This window comes from Symphalangus syndactylus, chromosome 4 (genome assembly GCF_028878055.3).
Source record: "Symphalangus syndactylus isolate Jambi chromosome 4, NHGRI_mSymSyn1-v2.1_pri, whole genome shotgun sequence".
Lineage (NCBI taxonomy): Eukaryota > Metazoa > Chordata > Mammalia > Primates > Hylobatidae > Symphalangus > Symphalangus syndactylus.
In genome coordinates, this window is record NC_072426.2 from 65,517,423 (window position 1) to 65,536,075 (window position 18,653).

The 18,653-nt window shown below is 40.6% G+C and overlaps 1 protein-coding gene across 24 annotated transcripts in view; it reads left to right on the forward strand.

Annotated features, from left to right (window-relative positions):
- Positions 1-18,653, forward strand: part of KIAA1217 (KIAA1217 ortholog) — an 888,358-nt gene that overhangs the window by 771,301 nt on the left and 98,404 nt on the right. For 19 of the 24 annotated variants that reach the window (XM_055274883.2, XM_063637259.1, XM_055274879.2 and 16 more), the window contains 2 exons: positions 838-1,036; positions 6,170-6,263. In XM_055274883.2, coding sequence (XP_055130858.1) covers positions 838-1,036; positions 6,170-6,263 — 293 coding nt within the window. Of the gene's footprint in view, positions 1-837; positions 1,037-6,169; positions 6,264-17,265; positions 17,619-18,653 lie in introns of those variants that run through there. The other 5 variants (XM_055274892.2, XM_055274893.2, XM_055274885.1 and 2 more) reach the window with 3 other exon arrangements.

The window sequence follows — 18,653 nt, forward strand, 5'->3', positions numbered from 1 at the left end:
GTGATGTGATCTTAGCTCACTGCAACCTCCCAGGTTCAAGCAATTCTCTTGCCTCAGCCTCCTGAGTAGCTGGGATAACAGGCGTGTGCCAACACACCCGGCTAATTTTTATATTTTTAGTAGAGATAGGGTTTCACCATGTTGGCCAGGCTGATCTAAAACTCTTGACCTTAAGTGATTTGCCTACCTCAGCCTCCCAAAGTGCTGGGATTACAGGCGTGAGTCACCATGCCTGGCCAAGTATTGTCTTCTGCTTTAGGCTACCAGAGGTTTCTTCTTGCGTGTTTGTTTGTTTGTTTATTTGTTTTTGAGTGAGGGTCTCACTCTGTTACTTAGGCTTGAGTGCAGTTTTGCGATCATAGCTCACTGCAGCCCCAAGCTCCTAGGCTCGAGTGATCTTCCCACCACAACCTCCTGAGTAGCTGAGAGTACAGGCATGTACCACCACACCCAGCTAATTTTTTTTTTTCCAAAGAGATGGGATCTCGCTATATTGCCCAGGCTGGTCTCGAACTCCTGGCCTCAAGCGATCCTCTTGCCATGGCCTCCCAAAGCACTGGGATTACAGACATAAGCCATTGCACCCAGCCCCTGAATTTAAAATAATTGAAAATTAGGCTCTTTAACACCTGCTTGGACTTCAAAGAATGAAGGTAGGTACTTACGCAATAACCAAACAGTGCATTCCTTGGAAATTCCAAACCTAGATCTCTTGTTACTTGCTTGCCAAGCTTGTCCTGAACCTTCCTAAGTGCAGCAGGAAAGAAGTGGATCAGCTTGTGCTGTGTGTCCTCTAAGTCTTGACCTGTGACTAATAACTGTTTCCTTTGTGTGCAGGGGTTCTCTATCTCCAGTATGGAGATGAAACCAAGCAGCTCAGGATGCCGAATGAAATCACAAGTGCAGACACAATCCGTGCTCTCTTCGTAAGTGCCTTTCCACAGCAGCTCACCATGAAAATGCTGGAATCGCCCAGTGTCGCCATTTACATCAAAGATGAAAGCAGAAATGTCTATTATGAATTAAATGATGTAAGGTAAGTTGTGACATCATTTTTTGCCCACCATATTGCATTAGAGTTTTTTTTGTTTCTTTGTTTTTGAGTTTGTTTTTTTTATCCACTATATTGCATTTAGAGTGGTTTTTTTTGGTTTTTTTGTTTGTTTGTTTATTTTGTCCATCATATCCCTTTCATAGTTTATACCAAATTCTAATTTCTCTATATCCTAGTGAAGAAAGTAGATTCATTATCTTGACTGGTTGGCTCATTTCACCCAGTCAGATGATTTCACTATCTGGTTTTCTACAATTCATTTACAAGGTATAGCTTATAAAAATGAGGACAAACTTCTCCCCCACAGATTTTTGAGTGCTACATCTGAAAAGAACATTAGAAATGATTCAGTCCACCATTTTATCTAAGAGTTAGGGAAACTAAGGCCCGAAAAGGTGGTGGAGAGACCTGATCAAGGTCATAAGAGTTGAAGGCAGTACTTCATTCATATTGGAACTTTCCCAATTCCCTCTCAAGTGTTCTTTCCTCCATAGACAGACCCTGTGGACATTTTAGGTAGTGATACCACTGGGTCGTTTTTTACACATAACAAGTTAGAATAAAAGCAGTGGGCTCTGTATTATTTTCCACAAGAAAAGAGACTGAGAAGCATCTTCACTTTCCATTCATTTCTTAAATGGTTGTTCTTTACCCAAAGACCTTACTTTCCAGGTGGCCTTTCCCCAGGGCCCCCAGTTGAATATCCTCCAAAAGTAAGCTAAATGGACTCCTGCTATTGATGGGATTAAGAGTCAGTTAGAAACAAAAGCATCTCTCTCTCTCCCTCTCTTTTTTTTTTTTTTTTTTTTTTTTGAGACAGTCTTGCTCTTTCACCCAGGCTGGAGTGTAATGGCGTGATCTCCATTTACTGCAACCTCTGCCTCCTGGGTTCAAGCGATTCTCCTGCCTCAGCCTCCCAAGTAGCTGGGATTACAGGCGCCCGCCACCAGGCCCAGCTAAATTTTTTACATTTTTAGTAGGTATGGGGTTTTACCACGTGGGTCAGGCTGGTCTCAAACTCCTGACCTCAGGTGATCTACCTGCCTCGGCCTCCCAAAGTGCTGGGATTACAGGTGTGAGCCACCATGCCTGGCCTCATCTCTCTTTTTTTGAAGACAGGGTCTTGCTCTGTCACGCAGGCTGGACCTCGGTGGCGTGATCATGTCTCAGTGCAGCCTCGACCTTCTGGGCTCAAATGATCCTCCCACCTCTGCCTTCTGAGTAGCTGGGACTATCGGCACATGCCACCACATCTGGCTAATTTTTAAATCTTTTGTAGAGACAGAATCTCCCTATGTTGCCCAGGCTGGTCTGGACCTCCTGAGGCAAGCAATCCTCTAGTCTTGGACTCCCAAATGGTTGGGATTATAGGTGTGAGCCACCACACCCGGCTCAAAAGCATCTTTATTGTCATTTTGGTGTCATGTATACAGTAGAAAGAATTCATTTGATCTGTTCCAACCAAACAACCTGGAAAACAGGACTTAGATCAACAAGCAATCAGTTGCTAGTATGGTCTCTAAACGTTTTAGAACTCCACAGATTATTTAGTGACTAATCCAGCCATTTCATTTTATGGAATCAGAAACTTACACACATAAAATTTGAGGGACTTATTCAAAAGCACACAGCCAACTAAGTACCAAGCTCTGCCCCAAACATGGCTGTCCACACTTCTTGATCAAGAACTTTTTGATCCCTTCGAATGTTCCCTTACCAAATCATTGGAGGCAGAATTTGGGGTTTCTGAGTCCACAGCCTGGGGGCATAGCAAGTTGCCCTGTTTCTTCATCGTGGAATTAATGGGTACCACTTTTAAAAAATATGCCTCTAGTGCATAATAAATGTAAACTGATCTGTATCTACCAATGATCACAAATGACATATTTAGGCATGTGCCCAGGTGTATGAGTAATTTAGAACTTTCAAAGTTTGACATATGCCTCAAGGTATAGATGCTACATCTGTTGCACAGCCTTACAGCTTTTTAAAAATGTGTTTAAATATTCATGGGTACCCAAAAATTCATGTTTGTTTTTGAATTAAATTATTAATCAAGCTGTCACCGAAAGAAATTTTGTACATTCACAAAGAGTAAACTTGAAACATGAAATAATCACATTATATTTAAAGACAATATTTGTAGTAATATAATCCCATGTAGTGTTTTTACGTGGAGCTGCCAGTTACAACAATCATCTTACATTTCTGCATTTGCAATTAGAGGAATTGAAGGACACAGTAATAGCAAGTAAACATGCAACTTAGGGAAGCCACACTTGATTATGGAGCTCAAGGCTGATGAGATTATTATGAGTAATTGGGCCTCACTGTCTTGCAGCCTGTGCAAGGATTTTTATATTACAATGAGTCACCATTTTCTAGAGCTGTTCCCAAGCTTCAAAGTATGGCTACTTTTCCTTCTTTTTTACATTGTTTGGGAAATTCGAGAAGTAGTCACAAAATAAAAGAAATGAGAGGGAGGAAAAAGAAGAAAAGGTCATGATTCTCCTTAATGGAAATCCAGTTGATAAAATAAATGAAACCATCAGTCAATATGTTGGTATTTGTGCAAATGATGATCTTGTTGATCCATAAGTTGTAGTACGGGTAACCTGACTTTTTTTTTTTTTTTTTGAGACAGAATCTCACTCTGTCACCCAGGTTGGAGTGCAGTGGCATGATCTCAGTTCACTGCAGCCACCACCTCTTGGGTTCAAGCAATTCTCATGCCTCAGCCTCCGGAGTAGCTGGGACTACAGGTGTGCACCATCATGCCAGGCTAATTTTTGTATTTTTAGTAGAGATGAGGTTTCACCATGTTGGCCAGGTTGGTCTCGAACTCCTGACCTCAAGTGATCTGCCCACTTCGGCCTCCCAAAGTGCTGGGATTATAGGCGTGACCCACTGCTCCTGGCCTGATAGCCTAATGTTTTTTTAAAAAACTCTCATTTAAAATATTTAAGTGGAAAGATCATCGATTTATAAATTTGTCTATAATATTACTTTTCAGTTACTTTGATTTAAATAAAAAAAAGAACCTAAAAATGTTCAAATGAAGACAATGTTTTGTGATGACAATAATGTTTATGCTCTGTGAGCTCATGCATGTCGCTTCCAAAGAATTATTCTATTTCTTTGATTTTATGCATAAAATGCTTTGATTATATTTTATTTGAATGGTAGAAGAAATTTTCACCACGAGCATTATATAAGACAAAAAAAAAAGGCCTGGCACAGTGGCTCACGCCTGTAATCCCAGCACTTTGGGAGGCCAAGGCGGGCAGATCACGAGGTCAGGAGATCGAGACCATCCTCGCTAACACGGTGAAACCCCCATCTCTACTAAAAATACAAAAAATTAGCTGGGCGTGGTGGCGGGCACCTGTAGTCCCAGCTGCTGGGGAGGCTGAGGCAGGAGAATGCCATGAACCCAGGGGGCGGAGCTCACAGTGAGCCGAGATCGCACCACTGCACTCCAGCCTGGTTGACGGAGCGAGACTCCGTCTCAAAAAAAGAAAAAAAAAAGACAAAAGAAAAGTATCATGTAGATTTCCACTGGAGACAGTGACTTTAATCTTCTAAATTGAGAGACAAATTTCATTGCACATCCTTCAGTGTTTCTGAAGCGCGAGCATATTTGCTAAACAGTTGCCTATCTCATCATTGTGTTAGGCTCCTCATATTTTCCTTAGGGAAATGCTCCCGAGAGTTCAGGTCAGAATATTGTGTTGTAAATGTTGCCACAGTAAATGCAACCCCGGCCTTTACTGTTGGTTCATCTCAGATGAATATGTTTCTAAAGTCATGATAAACCAACCTCATGCATTTTAAATACCTCCAGAATCACAGTTAGTCTTTTTCATGGCTTCCGTGAGGTTTTCTAGCTTTTCATGTCCTCACCTATGACTCTTTCCTCTGGCCAAATGGTGAGCTCCTTTAGTGAATTCCCCACATCCTTACCTCTGTGAGTCTCCACTTCATATTCACCCAGCCCCCTTTAATAACAGGGCTGCTGGTTCCCCCTCAAGCTGACTTCTAACAAGCTACTGGAGCATCCGTGCAAGCTTGGGCTAGTCATTGCTTCAAAGCAATTACTGGCAGATATTTAAAGGAGAGAAACAAGACTAGTCCAAGAATCCTCCACTTCAGTTAAAACAGAAACACAAGCCAGTAATCCCAGTGACTGGGTCAGCCCACTAAATGAGGCTGCACCTGGAGGAGAGGAATTCATCCTCCTGCACACATTTCTCTGAGCTAGCCGAGCCGGCATTGGAAGGGATCGCAGTGTAGACAGAGCCAAAAGGGCCTTGGGTGGCCCTTCTGCTGATGAAAGCTGAACATGGAGGGAGAGGGACTTCTTAGATATTCATGTGTTCTTCAATAATTTTAAGGTAGGCTCTGACCCTGTCTTTTGCTACGTTATGATACTTTGGCTCTAAGAGCTAGGTTCAGAGAAAAAAGAATTTATCTGCTGCTATTTCTTCACATCCAGCAATTCGATTTGTATATAGAAAAACTATTTTTCTAACCCACTATGGAAGGAAAAAAAGGCATGGTAAAGATACTAGATCTTTGTGGTACTTTTTTTTTTTTTTTTCGGACTCCAGATACCTTTTCTTTCAGTTGCCAAAAGTGTTTGAAGGCGAAAAAGAAAAAGATAAAAAATCTTCTTTCATGTACATTCATTAGATAAGCAGCAAACCAGGTGTTTGGGAAAAGTAAACAATTAAATATTTAAATATTAACCAAATCTCTTTGAATGTATTGTAAATATTGGAGCTTTATTGTTTTTTTTTAAAGCCTTAGCTTTCCATACTCAGAATCTTGAAAGAAGTTCATGCTACCCAACATTTATGGGTGGGGAGCTATACTGGAGGAATAATACTTTCCTGGGGAACAAGAAAAGGAGAGAAAAGCTGAAGTCATTTTTCTTCTTCTTTTCCTTATTTATAATTGCCTATTTTATGGTCACATAGCTTTTGACTGGGGTACTGTAGGTAGCCTTTGGATTGTCTGTTCATGTTTTTTACCTGATCTTTAACGGCAGGCTAAGGAAATGGCCAAAGTCAGGCTTCTTTCATCTGCCATAGTTATCGATGTTTTTGATTCCAGGAACATTCAAGACAGATCACTCCTCAAAGTGTACAACAAGGATCCTGCACATGCGTTTAATCACACACCAAAAACTATGAATGGAGACATGAGGGTAAGTGTTCCTGTCCTATTTTTAATTTTCTTCAGTGGGTCAAAGCATCCCTCCTCTTCCTTGTACTCCTGATGTAATCATACTCTACAACCGAGTTTTGGAGGGTTCTCCGCACTCATCTCACCTAGTGGATCATTATTTGTTCTTGGTAGAGAAGTAAGATTTCCTGGTTATTTAGGGCAAAGGGATTAAAATAAGGCTGGACACATCCTAATTTATCTTTAATCAAGGAGTTATGTCCTTACTTTAAATAAATTCTGAAAATCTTCCTATAAAAGGTTTCCTGGTCCACAATATATTAACTGGCTCAGAAGATCTCCTGCATTTCTTTCCTCCAATTAAAGCAAACCTAACACACAAACAGGCAAACAGCAAGGTGCACAATTGCATGGAAAATCTATTCATGTTCTTACATTAGCTCTTCCAAGTCCTAACATTCTAATTCAATTTCTCACCTTCTAATTCAGGAGCTACCCTGGAAGAATTTTGTTGTTGTGCTGTCTTAAATATTGCCATATCCTCTCTGAACCATGTTGAGGGCATAATACAAAAATCTGCATGATTTGGGAACTAAAATTCTCTAGATTTAGATTGTCTCAGGAGATTATCCGAACATTCAAAGCACACAGGGATGTTTTGAAGAAAACAAAAGGAGAAACTGAAAAAGCAGGTTTTAAGATCACATTAATGCAGGTCCACTAAAAAGGGACTGAGTTTCTAAAAATAATGCTACATTCCTCTGTAGCAAAACTGGGAGGTAAAAAGAAGATTAGCATCTCAGCTGTACACCCCCTACACACACACACACACACACACACACACATTTGGAAGACACTGTGCCATTTTTTCTCATCTTTTCTACAGATTAGCACTTGGCTGGATGCTCAAGTTTAACTAGAAAAAAATAAAATACATGATTACCTTTTATTGCCAAAGAAACCCAGGCACCGTTCTGTCTTGGAGCTGCAGTTTTGTTCCTGAGCGAGGCTGTCTCTGCTTCCTGATAGTACATATTAGTTTCCTGTTGCTGCTGTAATAAATTAGAACAAATTCAGTGACTTAAAACTACACAGATTTACTCTCTTACATTTCTAGAGTCTGTAGACTGAAAGTCTCTCTGGTCTGACATAAGGGGTCACCAGCAGGTATGCATTCTTTTCTGGAGGCCTTAGGGAGAATCTTTTCTTTTTTTCTTTTTTTTTTCTCAACTTCTAGAGGTCATCAACATTTCTCGGTTTGCTGTCCTCTTCCTTCATCTTCAAACCCAGCAAGATAGCTTCCCTTTGACCCTGTTTCCATGGTCACATCCCTAACCCTCCCACGTCCACTTTTAAGAACACTTTAAGGACATTGAGCCTCCCCTATCCTCCAGACAAATCTCCCTATTTCAAGGTCAGCTGAGTGGCAATCTTGACTCCCCCTTTTCCATGTAACCCGATGTAGTCACAGGTTGAGGGGACTAGGATGCAGACATCTTTCAGGGACCAACATTCTGCTTTCCATATGGGGTAGGTTTAGAACCATAAAAGAAGCCAGCAGATCTAGCTGAAAGTGCTGGGAGAAGGTCTGTGTCCTTCTGGACTGGAATATGAATGACGACATTGTGGGATCAGAGCCTACACTTCTGGAGGGAAAGGCCGCTCACGTACCCAACTGCTGTTATTTTTGTGTCAGAAATGATGTGTGACTTGAATGGAAAGCTGTGTCGCTACTTCAGAAATTCTAGGATTTTGAGGCTTATTTCACCAGTTATACTTTATGTGTAAACCAGAGCCACATGGAGACGGATTGAGTCATGCCAATCGTGAAGCATGGACTAAATATTACAGCACCATTTGCCTTTTATTACTCTGTTATTCTCTTTCTCGGAGACATTCATCAGTGTCTTTGCTCCTTGAATATCTTTATTTTTTGCTATGTCTAGCCTTCACCCTGGAGTTCCATGGTGCTGAGAGTTCTGTTCCTATCACATAGAGCCATTTCCACACAGGTGCCCCAGAATCACCTCTGAGAATCTTGTTTGTGGCTGGAAAGACACCTGTTTTAACCCATCAGCAGCTCTGGTACCTACGTAAGGACCAGCAGTGAGGACTGAGAGAATCAAATATTAACCGTATGAACAAAGCTGATCAGAATATGCAGAACATGTGCTGTGGGTTTCTGCAGAGTGGATCTGTTCTTACTTGAAGATGAAACCCTGCTGATCACTTTTTCTGGGTTACCCAGAGCCTACTTTAAGCCCTCATTTTGTGTGTGTGAGAAACTCAATCGTTGTCCCCAAATGAAGGGACAGTAAATGTTCACCATCTAACCAGCAGAAAAGCTTTTGTGTTTCAATGCAGATTACTTAGAAATGAGAAATAGAAAGCGGTTTCAAAGCCAGCTAGGTGTGATCATGCCTGCGGTTTGCAACTTGGTTCCTGTTCACAGATTGCACACACTAAAAGGCATGGAATTCAGCTGCCCTCACCTTTTGGCTCTGCAGGTTGGAATTCTTTTTCGTTTCTTGAAGAATGTGGCTGCATTGCCATTAAAGGCCAGGAAGCTTTGTTGACCCCTGCCTCTGGAGCCCAGCTGTACAACCCACTGCCCATGGTGGAGAACAGAAACAGAGAGCAGAGCAAGCATCAATTGTTGTAGACTAAACCACGCTGCAGGGTGGGGTTAGGGAACTCCGTCCTCCCTTATGTTTGCAATGTGAGCGTGGCCATGAAGGAATTCGATGCTAACTACTCACATGAGTCAGTCACTGCAGTCCTGCCCCTGATGTCATTAGACCTCACTCCCCAGCCTCCAGAGACAGCCTGGCACAGACCTCCCAGCTGCCTGCTTATGACCAATAAACATGCACGTCATGAAAAACATCGGTTGGAATAAGCAGAGGGGCAGCAAAAGTCACACCAGAACTCCTCAGGGGCTTCTGAGACTTTCCTTAAACAATGAATGTAATATCTTGCCTTTGAAAGAAAAGAAAATGTAAAACTCTCCATCTAAAACAGTCTTCCCAGAGCGGTTTTATGATTGGAAACGTGTTACTCAGGAAGCGTGCTAGACTAGGCCTCAGAGTGTGCGTGGAATGCATGCTTGGTGGGGAAAACATGTATCTAGATTTTCATCTAGCATCTAGCTGAGCATTTTTGAGGCTAGTCTGTCTAAGGAGACCTGTGGTTCTCAGCTGGAACTGAGCACACCTGGCTCCTGTTTCTCTACCCACCACCCTGATCTAATTTAATTGCGTGGCTTTTGTTTCCTTACATCAGATAGGAGCTTTGATAATTCAGTTCCCAAGGGACTGAGCTCACCATATGGAACAGGCCCTTTTGCAAAATTTATATACGTATTCACAGGGTTTAAAATTCACAAATGTACAACTTGAAGATGGAACCATGCCATTTCATGACTCTCAAAAAGTACACGTTTTTCTATACCAGCAGTTTGTTGAAGGAACTGGACAATTCTGCTCTGAGGGTGACTTGCTAGTTACCAAACCTGGTGGCTCTTTCATAGTGTGGGGGCTTCTCCACCTTCCTGCGTGCTTTAAGACAACTTTCCAAGACTCTCTGCTCTCATCATTTAATCCTCTCCCTCTTCTCTGCTTCCTTTAATTTCTCTTGCATGTCTTTGATTTTTACTTGTATATAGACAATTACCAGATTGGCCCTACCTCTTGAATTATTCCTTAATACCCAAGGTAATTGCTGCCTCCCACTCCTCGTCTACTGATCTTTGTATTTGACACCAGTGAATGGTCTTCTTATAAATCATTGGTCTCCGTGGCACTTTTGTGTCTAAATTCCTTGTCTGCATTCACAGACACCTCAGCTTCCTTCATTCCCTAACTCTTCTTCCTCTTGCCTGTGTTTAAGCAGGCTTCTCTAGTTTGGAGTTTATTTGTTTTGTTTTTTTAAATTTACTCTTTTTTATCTGAACCTTTGCACTTGTGATTCTTATCTTACCACTTGTTTGACTGTTATATCAATGTGGTTGACCCCTGAAGCCATATCCCTAGCTCTGCCATCTCTAGAATTCAAGACACAAATGTTCAGCTTCTAAGTGTCTTCATATGGAGATTATTTCCATGGTTTCCAGTGCATTCTGTTGAAGAAAAAATTCCTAATCTTTTTTCCACTCAAGTCTTTATCCTTCTTGATTACCTTTTGAAGAATGGAGGAGCTATGATAGGGTGTGTGTGTATGTGTGTGCGCATGCATGTGTGCCTGTGTGTATATGCATGCATATTTTGAGGAATGTGGGAGGAGGGATGTAAAACATTGAGTTATCAATGATTCTTCTCTTGCCTGACCTTTATTTTTCCGTGCATCCAGCTGGTCACCAGAGTTCATCCACTCCACTCTGCAAGGCCTCCAACAGATGACCCTTCTCCCACTGCCTATACCAGTATTCTTATAATAACTAACTTATTTGAGCATTTATTAAGCACTTTTGTGGGAATTATTTTATTTTATTTTTTATTTTTTTTTTGAGAAGGAGTCTCGCTGTGCCATCCAGGCTGGAGTGCAGTGTTGCGATCTCAGCTTATTGCAACCTCTGCCTCCCAGGTTCAAGCGATTCTCCCACCTCAGCCTCCTGAGTAGCTGGGAGTACAGGCATGCGCCACTATGCCTGGCTAATTTTTGTATTTTTAGTAGAAATGGGATTTTGCCGTGTTGGCCAGGCTGGTCTCAAACTCCTGACCTCAGGTGATCCACCTGCCTCGGCCTCCCAAAGTGCTGGGATTACAGGCATGGGCCACCGCAGCTCGCCAGTAATTTTAATTATTTAATCCTCAAGGTAAACTTTTGAGGCCGGTCTTGGTGTAGGCCCCCCTATTTACAGATGATGAGACAGCTCCTTATGTTAAGAGATTTCCCCAAGGCCACACAGCCAGAGTAGCAGAACAGAGATTTAAACCCAGGCACCGTGGCTGCTGAAATGATAGCCTTCATTATCTCTCTACTGAATCACCTAACAGTTCTTACTTCCCACATCTCATTCTCCTGTTCTCTTGTTCCAAGTGTCTCAAATTCACTCTCCCTCTCTACATATCTGCCTTTCAAAATTCTACTCATCTAACATATTCCAGGACAATTGTCTAATTCCTTCAGCAAATTGCTGGCATGAAAAAAAAGTGTGGGACGGAGCACAGTTAAGTTTCTCAGGGGCCTTCTGTACCATAATAACAAAATGTGGCCTGTGCACCATCTTCAGATTTTGAGAAGAACAAAGCAACTGTAAAAGATATCTTTAAAACTATTTGGGAAATTTGAACATGTGTTAGGAATCAGGAGATATTAAGGGATAGCTGGTAATTCTATTAGGCATAATAATAGGTTAGTGGTTATGTTTTAAAAGATGGAACATACTAAAGTATTTACAGGTTAAATGACGTGAAAAATGGGACTTGCTTTGAAATACTGCAGCAAATCAAGAAACAAAAAGGTGAAAGTAGATGAAACAAAACTGGTAAAATGTTGAAAAATGTCAAAGCTGGATGATGTGGGGGTACCTTTTATTGTTTTCTCTACTTTTTTGTGTTTGAAAATTTTCATAATAAAATCTGTTTCTTTTCTTTTCTTTTCTTTTTTTTTTTTTTTTTTTGAGACAGAGTCTCACTCTGTCACTAGGCTGGAGTGCAGTGGTGCTATCTCAGCTCACTGCAACCTCTGCCTCCTGTGTTCAAGCAATTCTCCTCCCTTAGCCTCTCGAGTAGCTGTGACCACAGGTGCACACCACCACTCTTGGCACATTTTTGTATTTTTTTACTAGAGATGGGGTTTCACCATGTTGGCCAGGCTGGTCTCGAACTCCTGACCTCAGGTGATCCACCTGCCTCGGCCTCCTAAAGTGCTGGATTTACAGGCATAAGCCACCATGCCCAGCCCATAATAAAATCTTCTACAAAATAATAAAAACTTGTTTTTAGAGCCCAAATAAAAGACTTCCTACTCCAGGAAGCTTTCACTATTGCTCTGTCAGAATTCATCTTTCCCTTTTGGGGGCCTGTTGCACGTTCACGTTGTGTTATAATCATTTAGCTGTGTGTTCATCTCATCCAAAAGACTGTACACTCTTCAAAGGCACAAGCCATATTATGTGATGGGTCACCTTCACATCCCTCCAAAAACTAGTCATGGCATCTTAAGCCCTGGTGAGTGCAGAGTAAACACACTTGTTAAACAGGATGCGCTGAGTGTCCTACTGATGGTCCTACAAATGCCATATTATTCATTTTCTATCATTAATGAGGACCCACTGTAAAAATATCTCTCTGTTCTCATCACCAGAAATAGTTGTGCTTCTCCTGGTTTATTTTTATCATACGGACACTTTGAGTCTTGTAAGTGATCATTTTCCCTCTTTGTGTTGCTACTGTAAAGCTTAGAATTAAATTTTTGGCCCACCCACAGCAAGGGTACAGGCATTTGTGGCGTGCGTTTTGTGTGTTGGCTTCATTCCTGGACTCTCTTTTTAATTTTCCTACTTTCATCTGCCTTTTGTTGCACATTCTACCTTGACTTCTTTTTTTCTGTAAAACTGTAAAAATGTATAGGAACTCTATTAATTTCTTGGTGCAATCTATCAGGATATAAATAGTATTCATTCTCTACCATCGTTGTTCTAGATAGAAGATAGCAAACCTTTCTGTGTCTGCAGAGTAGGCAGTGTGTTAAGTACTTTACATATTATTTAAGTTAGTCAGTAACTCTGGCAAAGTGGGTATACTGACTTCATTTTCACAGGTGATAAAACTGAAGCCAAAGAGGTCTTTCCCAAGCTCATACATCTGATCAATGTCAGACACTGGATTTGAACTTCTTTCTGCTTCTTTATACACAGCCCACAGCCTCCCTTCCTTGATATTTCCATTTAAGTTCTTCAATTTTGAAATGACGTTCCTACTAAGACTTTAGAACACACAAAATATCCTTTATTAAACATTTATTTCATTTCTTTTTTTATTATTATTATACTTTAAGTTTTAGGATACATGTGCACAACGTGCAGGTTTGTTACATATGTATACATGTGCCATGTTGGTGTGTTGCACCCATTAACTCGTCATTTAGCATTAGGTATATCTCCTAATGCTGTCCCTCCCCCCTCCCTCCACCCCACAACAGTCCCCGGTGTGTGATGTTCCCCTTCCTGTGTCCATGTGTTCTCATTGTTCAATTCCCACCTATGAGTGAGAATATGCGGTGTTTGGTTTTTTGTCCTTGCGATAGTTTGCTGAGAATGATGGTTTCCAACTTCATCCATGTCCCTACAAAGGACATGAACTCGCCCTTTTTTATGGCTGCATAGTATTCCATGGTGTATATGTGCCACATTTTCTTAATCCAGTCTATCATTGTTGGACATTTGGGTTGGTTCCAAGTCTTTGCTATTGTGAATAGTGCCGCAATAAACATACGTGTGCATGTGTCTTTATAGCAGCATGATTTATAGTCCTTTGGGTATATACCCAGTAATGGGATGGCTGGGTCAAATGGTATTTCCAGTTCTAGATCCCTGAGGAATCGCCACACCAACTTCCACAATGGTTGAACTAGTTTACAGTCCCACCAACAGTGTAAAAGTGTTCCTATTTCTCCACATCCTCTCTAGCACCTGTTTTTTCCTGACTTTTTAATGATCGCCATTCTAACTGGTGTGAGATGGCATCTCACTGTGGTTTTGATTTGCATTTCTCTGATGGCCAGTGATGATGAGCATTTTTTCATGTGTTTTTTTGCTGCATAAATGTCTTCTTTTGAGAAGTGTCTGTTCATATCCTTTGCCCACTTTTTGATGGGGTTGTTTTTTTCTTGTAAATTTGTTTGAGTTCATTGTAGATTCTGGATATTAGCCCTTTGTCAGATGAGTAGGTTGCTTAATTTCATTATACATCTATTTCATGGTAGCTTTTTATATTTAATTTTGCTTCATTCTCTTCTCTTCTGAGCACACTAAAAATATATCCATTAAAAAAGAAAAGAAAAGAAAAGAAAAAAAAGAAAAGGAGTGATTTGCCCAGTTAGTATGTGTGTCTGCAGTGGCCACCGAACTCAGAGCACTTTTTCTCACAGGGCAGTGTTCCGGTTGAGAAGAAGGGTTTGGGATTCAGGGAGTATCAAGTCATCCCATAGTAACAAAAGAATCCCACAGAAATGGAAGTTTCAGAAAACACTCCTAGCTGATTATCTATTTAGAGATCGTTCTTGACCCACCTGTAACATCCCCTTCACTCAAGCAATGACAATAGTATCAATAACTAACATTCCTGATGTGCTTACTCTGTGCCAGTCACCATACTGAGCAATTTGCTTGTATTTACTGCCATTTGATTTTCACAGCTATACAATGTGAGAGGAGTTCTTACTATCCTCCTGTTTCAGAAGTGGAAGCTGAGGCTTAAGAGAGGTCAGTGTGCTTGCTCAAAGCTACCCAGCTAAAGAGAAGTGGAGCTGAATTTAGGGCCAGGCAGGCCAACTCTAGAACTGGCCTTTGTAATCATGCCTGTGGTCACTACCGTCCGTCCTTTCCCACCACTGTCTTCATCAGCGTGTCCATGAGTCATCGCCACATGTCCATGGGCTGCTCATTTCTGAAGACCTAACCCAGAAGCCACTCTCCTCATCAAGCCTCTCTCACTCTTCTCTTTCCAAACCTCACCACTCACTGTCCCTTCTCGAAACTTCCTTAGAACTTCACCTCCCTGCCCCGCTCTCCCCTTTTCCTGCCTGCACTGAGTTATTGATGCACGCGTCTTTTTCTTTTCCTTTCACCATTTTATTCTTTTTTTATGAATGATTTATTTATTTATTTATTTATTTATCTATTTATTTATTTATTTTATACTTTAAGTTCTCGGGTACATATGCACAACGTGCAGGTGCGTTACATATGTATCCATGTGCCATGTTGGTGTGCTGCACCCATTAACTCGTTGTTACATTAGGGATATCTCCTAATGCTCTCCCTCCCCCCTCCTCCTACCCCACAACAGGCCCCGGTGTGTGATGTTTCCCACCCTGTGTCCAAGTGTTCTCATTGTTCAATTCCCACCTATGAGTGAGAACATGCGGTGTTTGGTTTTCTGTCCACGCTTCTTAAGTGTCTTTCAGCTCTAAGCTTCTCAGGGACAGGGTCTCCATTTCATTCATCTCCATGCTCCCTGTGGCTCTCTCAGACAATGCCCTTCCCTGAGTAGATTCTTATTAAATACCTAGACAGAAAAAGATACTTCAGCCCTTTTCTATCACCAACTTTCAGTTAGTTAGTGACTTATCCACTAAGAGCAATACAATGATTTGTAAAGGTATGTGTTTGAGGCTTATAGCACATTACCTAATGTATCCCACTATTGGCCACTGACCCAAATGAGAAATAAGAATGTCTGCCTTTCCTCAGTCTATCAGTGTAATTTGATAGAAGTTAATAACCCTGGGCTGAGCTCAGTGGCTCACACCTATAATCCCAGCACTTTGGGAGGCTGAGGCGGGCGGATCACGAGGTCAAGAGATCAAGACCATCCTGGCCAACATGGTGAAACCACGTCTCTACTAAAAATACAAAAATTAGCTGGGCGTGGTGGCACGTGCCTGTAGTTCCAGCTACTCAGGAGGCTGAGGCAGGAGAATCACTGAACCCAAGAGGCAGAGATTGCAGTGAGCCGAGATCACGCCATTGTACTCCAGCCTGGTGACAGACTGAGACTCCATCTCAAAAAAAAAAAAAAAAAGAAAGAAAGAAGTTAATAACCCTGAAGTTTAAGAATAACAATAAAGAAAAAATCTGCTTTGTCAGATTAAAATAAGTGTTCATCAGAAATACACACTTATCTAACCTTTTTTTTGTTGGAGGGGCTGGAGTTTTCACGAGTTAAATTCACCTGTGGTAGAAAGTAAACTAAATCCCTAGATAACAAATCTAAATAAGATAGATCTGATTTTGCTGTGTTTATAATTCACTAGGACAAATCTTGCTTTTATTTTGCTTTATTTTTATTTTATTTTGAAGGCAGGGTCTTGCTCTGTCACCCAGGTTGGAATGCAGTGGCACAATCATGGCTCACTGCAGCCTCAGCCTCCCTGGCTCAAGCGATCCTCTGCCTCAGCCTCCTGATTAGCTGGAACTACAGGCACACACCACAATACTTGGCTAATTTTCTGAATTATTTGTAGAGACACAGTCTCCCTATGTTGCCCAGGCTGGCTTTGAACTCCTGGGCTCCAGGGATCCTCCCTCCATGGCCTTCCAAAGTGCTGGGATTACAGGCATGAGCCACTGTGCCTGGCCCCTTGCTTTTAGATTGAGTTGATAGTATTTCAAATATCTCTAAACTTATAACGTAAGGGTGATGATTTTAGAACAGTTAACCTAACTTCATTACTGTAAGCGTTTACTGATTCACTCAATCAGCCATAGTGAGTCAGATCCTTCCTCTGGTCTCAGCTCTCATGCAAGATCCTGAAGATATAGTGGCAAAAAGCAACAATGATACAGACAATAATCAATTAACTCAATAATCAATAATGATACAGACATCTATAATTTTTCACATAAGTTCAGGCTCATGAAATCCTTGCCTGTGTTCTATAATTTGCTGGAGTTAACGCTATGGAACTCATTTATGAGTGATATACATAATGATATCTTTTTTATATTGTGCTTTTCTGGGAGGCAAAAAGATGTTTCTGTTATGATTGATAAGGAAGGAGTCTTACGGAAATGATTAGCTAGGCAAACACATTTGAATACAGTGGCTATCCAGAACATGGGAGCTATTTTCTTGTTCCTTCTCTGCTTCTAGTTTTAAAGTCTTATTTTTTAGAAGCAAGAGAAGGTAATATATGCACATCTGATATGCAACTTCCAAGTGATACAAATCTCATCTTTCCTGCTGCGTGGCTGCTTGCTTTTCCTTGTACTATTTTTTTTTAATTTTTTGTCATTGAGAGGTTATGACAACATGAGCCATATTGTATTTATAAACATCACGTGTTTCCTTGATATGGCTTGCAGTTTCTGCCAGACAGAACACATGGAAGAAACATTTCTCGTTAGTTCAGCATTGGTTTTAGTTATGCTGATTTCCGGGACAGGAAAAATGCCTTCCTACTCAGAATTAACTTTCACAGAGTAGAAACAAAACCTCTGAATGTCCGTGAAATAGTTTTAACAAGAATGGATACTGCTCCTTTAAACCACATATTTTGACTAAAAGCTTCCTTCTGTAAAAAACCCAAGGCTTGCATTTAGTCACCGTGAAGACAGGGAAAGCTGAAAGCATTGGAGAGAGGGGTGGTTTCGAGGTCTCTGCAAGTCTAGAAAGTTTCTTCTAGAAAAAGAAAGGCTCACGGAAAATGTAAGGTAAGAACTGTGCCTTTATGATAAGATATTATCTTTAGAATCTTTTTTCATGCTCTGGCACGTTTATCTTTCATTAACTTGTCTTCCGTATTCAAGTTCACTGCAAGAGGGAATTGCAATTTTAGGTTTTATTTTAACTTCTTGCACACTGCCTAGAAGAAAACCTCTCTTTGTTATTGACATTATTCTGTTTTTTTGATATCCACTTAAATTAAACTGGGCTGGTCTTCAATCTATAAATCTTGTGGTCTGGTTTCTGGCTAACCTTATAATTTGGAAAGGGATTTAAAGTGCCAACACAGTTTGCTTTTACAGGTCTTGTTGATTTATGTGCTCTGTGACAATTTTCAGCGTTTTCATGAAGATGTTGACTTACATTCAGTGTCTGAGGCAAAGTCGATAATTTGAAGGCATGGTACAAACAAGGAGGGAAATTCATATGTGTCCTTTAACATTCCAGGGAAAAATTATTTGGTGTTTTGTTCTTGTGAAAATCACTCTAAATTTTAAAATAGAAATAGCCTTTATCCTGATCTTGAAAAAATTTTAAAGAAATTGCAATTTAATCTGTATGAAATCACATTAAAAACTTCTACAGTTTTAAATAACAAGCTTGATATAACACATCTCTTATAGCAGGTTTAGTGATTACCTGAAAAAGTCTTTGACAGAAATCATGTTTACTTGAGATAACTATTCTGTCAACTCTTGCAGTAATTCACTCACAATATTTTTGCATTGATTTCCTTTAAAGGAGTTTAATAAGAGCAATGTCCTTTTAAATCAGTCTTTCCTTTCAAAAGTACATGTGTTCATGAATTTGCTTGTTCATATTTCTGTGGATATCTTCATCCCAGTTTATAGATGAGTGAATATACCTGACAAGTTGTTATCCAATGTGGTTTACATAATATCTATTATTTTATTTAGTCATCATGATAACCCTATGGAATAGGTACTATTACACCCATTTTAAGTTTGGAAAACCAAGGCTCAGAGAGGAACAAGATCAAGATCACACACTTGTAAGTAACA